The sequence below is a fragment of the Echinops telfairi genome, unplaced genomic scaffold (genome assembly GCF_000313985.2).
Source record: "Echinops telfairi isolate 266 unplaced genomic scaffold, ASM31398v2 ScPeMD7_7457;HRSCAF=8495, whole genome shotgun sequence".
NCBI classification, from domain to species: domain Eukaryota; kingdom Metazoa; phylum Chordata; class Mammalia; order Afrosoricida; family Tenrecidae; genus Echinops; species Echinops telfairi.
Genome location: NW_022111357.1, coordinates 11,407,353 through 11,411,772, shown reverse-complemented (window position 1 = coordinate 11,411,772; position 4,420 = coordinate 11,407,353). Strand labels below are relative to the sequence as shown.

Below are 4,420 nucleotides of genomic sequence, written 5' to 3'. Positions count from 1 at the left end.
TCCATGTGCCCCAGGTATGTCCCCAGGCGTGAGAGTGTTCTGTAGTCTGCAGGGTGCCGAGGCTGGGAGCTGTCTCCGATCTTTCCCAGGCAGGCCTGGGTCCCTTTGGCTTCCACACGAGAGAGATGTGCCCCAGGTGCTAGGCCTGACAGGAGCAGGTAGAAGGTGTCCCCTGAGGTATGCAGGCAGGAGGCAGGGGCGGGATCCTGCCGGCTGTGAACCTGCCTCTCCGCCCACAGGTGTAAGGTCTGCCCGCTGACCTTCTTCACCAAGTCCGAGATGCAGATCCACTCCAAGTCGCACACAGAGGCCAAGCCCCACAAGTGCCCACACTGCTCCAAGTCCTTTGCCAATGCCTCCTACCTGGCCCAGCACCTGCGCATCCACCTGGGCGTCAAGCCCTACCACTGCTCCTACTGTGATAAGTCCTTCCGACAGCTCTCCCACCTCCAGCAGCACACCAGGTGAGTGGGCTGCCTGGTGCCTCCTGGGAGGGATGTGGGCCTTCTGTAGGTGCCCATTACACTCAGGGTCAAGTGAGACGTCTTTGCTTGGTATCCGAGGCCCTTCATGCACTGGCTCCCAGGAACCTCCTGACCTCAGTGCTTGCTCTTGCATCAGCCTTCCTCCCAATGCAGACAGCCCCTTGGCGTCTCATCCCTGAGTCCCACGCCCCCTAGGCTGCCCCCTTCCCGTCTCTATTTCCATAGGCCCCTTGGGTCCCTGTCACAGCAGCGGTGGGCTGCCAGGTACTTCCCTGGGGGCTTCCAAAAGTGTGTGGGAAAATGCCATGATCATTTATCGTTTCTCCATGAGCTCTTTGAAGCACCCTGGTACTGATTATGAGAAACCTTGGAAACTTTGGGGTCACGAGTTTGTTCTTCTCCATCCCCAGTGTGTGAGACACACTAGGCATGTAGGCGTGTGTGAAAATGTCTGTGAACTGAACACGAGGGGACTTCCAATTCCATTGTTTGCACAGACTCTCCAAAGCCTTCGCGTAAGACTATGTTAAGGCATGCAATTTACAGAGCCTGTGCTGTCTGCTGGAACCCCAGAGTGGCACATAGAAGGTAAAGCGCTCGGCCTTTCACCTTTCACACGGCGAAAGGTTGGTGGCTGGAGTCTGTTCTGCCCAGAGGCATCTAGGAAGAAAGGCTCGGTGACCCACTTTCCTGCGGTCACAGCCATTGACCGCCTGTGGGACACAGCACTGACCTGCAGCGCCTGGGGTCGCTGTGACTCGGCATGGGCTGGACAGCAGCTGTGATTTGTTTCTGTTTTATACTGTGTGCTAGACATGAGCAGTGGACAAAAGAAACCTCACCCCCTGCCATCGAGTTGATTCTGACTCAGAGTGACCCTGTAGGACAGGCTAGAACTGTCCTGTGAGTTTCCGAGATGAACTCTGTATGGGGTAGAAAGCCTCGTCTTTCTCCCACAGAGCTGCTGGTGGTTTCAAACTGCTGACCTTGTGGTTAGCAGCCCACTGCCTAGCACTCCTTCAGCAGTGGACAGAGCAGACGCACATCCTTGCCTCGGGTGGCTTACCGTCAAGTGGGGGCGTGAGCACCGAGAGCAGTTATCTGCTTGCTACACTTCTGTAAGGGTGTGCAGACTTTGGCTCTCCGAGCAAAAGTACCACAGGTACAAACGGAAGGTTACCAAGAGGTCAGTTGCTGTGTTCAGTAGGGGAGAGAGGAATCGTGATTTTCTGACCCTGATGATCATATCTGTAAGCATTGATACATGTTGGCCAAATCAGCCATTTTAAAAATCAGGAATAAAGCTACACACACACACACACACCCCCACACACCCCACCCCCCGTATTGATTTAGAACTTCCTGCCAAGAGCTCCAGGTTTGATATAGTTTGGGAACCAAGCGGGAGATGTGTGTTCCATTCCAGCCAGTGTAGTGGTTGGAGGTTTGCGTGTTGCTCATGTGCAGCGAAACTTCCAGATTCAGATGGGCTAGGCAGAAATCAGGGAAGAAGCCAGGGAAGGCATCCTAGATTGTAGCAGGCAGATCCACACCCATCAGGGGTTTATTTCTCTATCCATCGTCTTTGTCTGCTTTATCCCAGTGTGCAAAGTGCTGCGTCCCTTTCTCTGCCAACAGGCAGGCTGTTCACGGAGGCTGCCGGGCCCTGGGTATCAGCCGATGTTCTCACCCCAGGGCCTCCTGGGACACAGGCTGGTTTCAGCAATTTTCTGACGCTGCCATTAATTTCATTAAAAACAAAACATGGCCAGTTTTCAGTACCTAAGTATGTGGATGAATAAGGAAACGCCCCTCTGCTTGTGGGGGGTCTCAACTAGACCCCCAGTTGCTGAAAGGCTCAGGGCTAACTTCTTTCCTTCAGAGGCCCGTGTGTTCATTCCGCTACTTTTTGGTCTTCAAAGTGTTTGTATTTTCTTACATTTCTGAGATCAGGGACCTGGGACCATCCAGCTCACCCCTGCCAGGGTGTGCTCAGACAGCCTGTAATAAGAGGGGTACCCTCGGGGGTGGGGGGGCATTCCCAGGCTTTGCAGTGTTTTTGGACCAGCAGGAATGGGCTTCCTTAAAAAAAGGAGACTCCTCGAGGTCTGAACCTCACCGTGAGCAGCACAGGGCCATTCTGGGAGGACGGGGGAGCCTCATTCCTGATGTGAGGGACAGCCTGATTAAGTGAGATTTGGCTTCCAATGTGGCATTTGTGACATGGTCATGGTTGCAAATTTGATTGGCCCAATTATATACCCTGTTAGGGAAGAGAATCGATTCTTATTGAACCTATTTATACAGCTAACCGTCATGAGGAGGGACAGCATCTCAGAGAAGGCCGGGAATATTTTTCCAGCAATTGGTCCAGGGAGTTTTGTAGGCCAGGTTGATTACGTCTATTTTATTCTCAATAGAATTATCCTGGTCCAAAACACCAAAAACACTTTAAAGCTCCCTTAGTCGTTTGTTGGGTGATAACTGCATTTAATGGTCATGGTTGGTGCTTTTTGGTTTCTTTTTTCACCTCCCCGAATTCCGAAGGGTCCATTAAAACAAGGCTCCGTTTAAGGATATTTTATCCCAGTTAGTAGACCTTGCCCATAGTACCACCTTTTGTTTAAATATAAACCGAAAAATAACAAAACAGATGAATTGCCATCGGGTCAGTGCTGACTCATAGCGACTCCGGCGGGTTCCTGAGACTAACAGTTGATGGAGTAGAAAACCAAGTCTATTTTACCAAGGAGCTGCTGGTGGTTTTGAACTGCTGGCCATTTGGATTGCAGCCCAGTGTGTAACCACTGCACCACCAGGGCTCCTCTTGTGTAAAGATGCTTCCTACATGGTGGTAAGGAGCCATGGTGGTACGTCGGATAAGTGCTTGGCTAGTGAGGGAAAGGTGGGCGTTGGGAACTCAGCCTGCAGTGCCGTGGGCCAGAGACCTGGAGACCGGCTTGCACAGAAACACAGCCTAGAAAATGCTGCTCGCTCACTTGGTCCTGGCGTGAGCTGACGCAGACTCGATGGCACCTAACAGCAAGAAACAACCAACTTGGAATTCGAGATGTTGTTGTTTGGGGTTGTGCCTTTGGTTCGATTCCAACTCTTCCCATCCCATGGACAAACAGAAGGAAATACCGCCCGGTCCCGGGCTGGCTTCACAGCGGTGGCTGTGTGCGCCCATTGCTGTCTCATCGAAGGTCTTTGTAGCTGACCCTCTCCTTTACCAACAATGTCCTTTTCCAGGGACTGGTCTCTCCTGAGAACAGGGCCAAAGTATGGGAAACAAAGTCTCGCCATCCTCGCTTCTAAGAATCATTATGGCTGTACTTCTTCCAAGACAAGTTTGTCGGCTCTTCTGACGGTCCCTGGTATCTCTAATAGTCTCCCCAACACTGTAATTCCAGGGCATCCATGGTTCATGTCTGGCTTTGGCATGCGCGTGAAGTGATCAAACATCCCGTGGCTTGAGTCAGGTGCACTTTAGTTCTCAAATCTTGACGTTTTAGCACGTTACATCTTTACTTTTTAACTTTTTGAAGAGGTTTTTTTGCAGCCCCTTTGCCTAAGGCAGTAAGTCTTCTCATTTTTTGATGCTGCTGCCACAAACGTAGATTATGGATCCAAAAAACATGAATCCCTGACAGCTTCAATATTAGACAGAGATCAGAGGGAAAGGCATCTCCCCACTGCCCTTTAGAACGCAGCTCAGTGAGCACAGATACGTCCGTTCCCCCGCATTCATGGTGGAATCGTGGGTAGTAATTACTGCCCTGCCTGCCTGGAACTACTTGGTCCTCATTGACAAGGTTGTCTCCTGCACAGGGTCCTGCTTGGCCCCTGACAGTGCCTGAAGGATGAAGAGGCAGTGTATCTGCGACAGTCCTCCCCTGAGGCTGCCAGGCTCTTGATCTTTCTTACAGGAGACC

At 51.7% G+C, this 4,420-nt stretch overlaps 1 protein-coding gene across 1 annotated transcript in view; it reads left to right on the top strand.

The window, feature by feature from the left end:
* Window positions 1-4,420, top strand: part of ZNF362 (zinc finger protein 362) — a 31,317-nt gene that overhangs the window by 12,401 nt on the left and 14,496 nt on the right. The window contains exon 5 of the mRNA XM_004704991.2: window positions 240-464. Coding sequence (XP_004705048.1) covers window positions 240-464 — 225 coding nt within the window. The remainder of the gene's footprint in view (window positions 1-239; window positions 465-4,420) is intronic.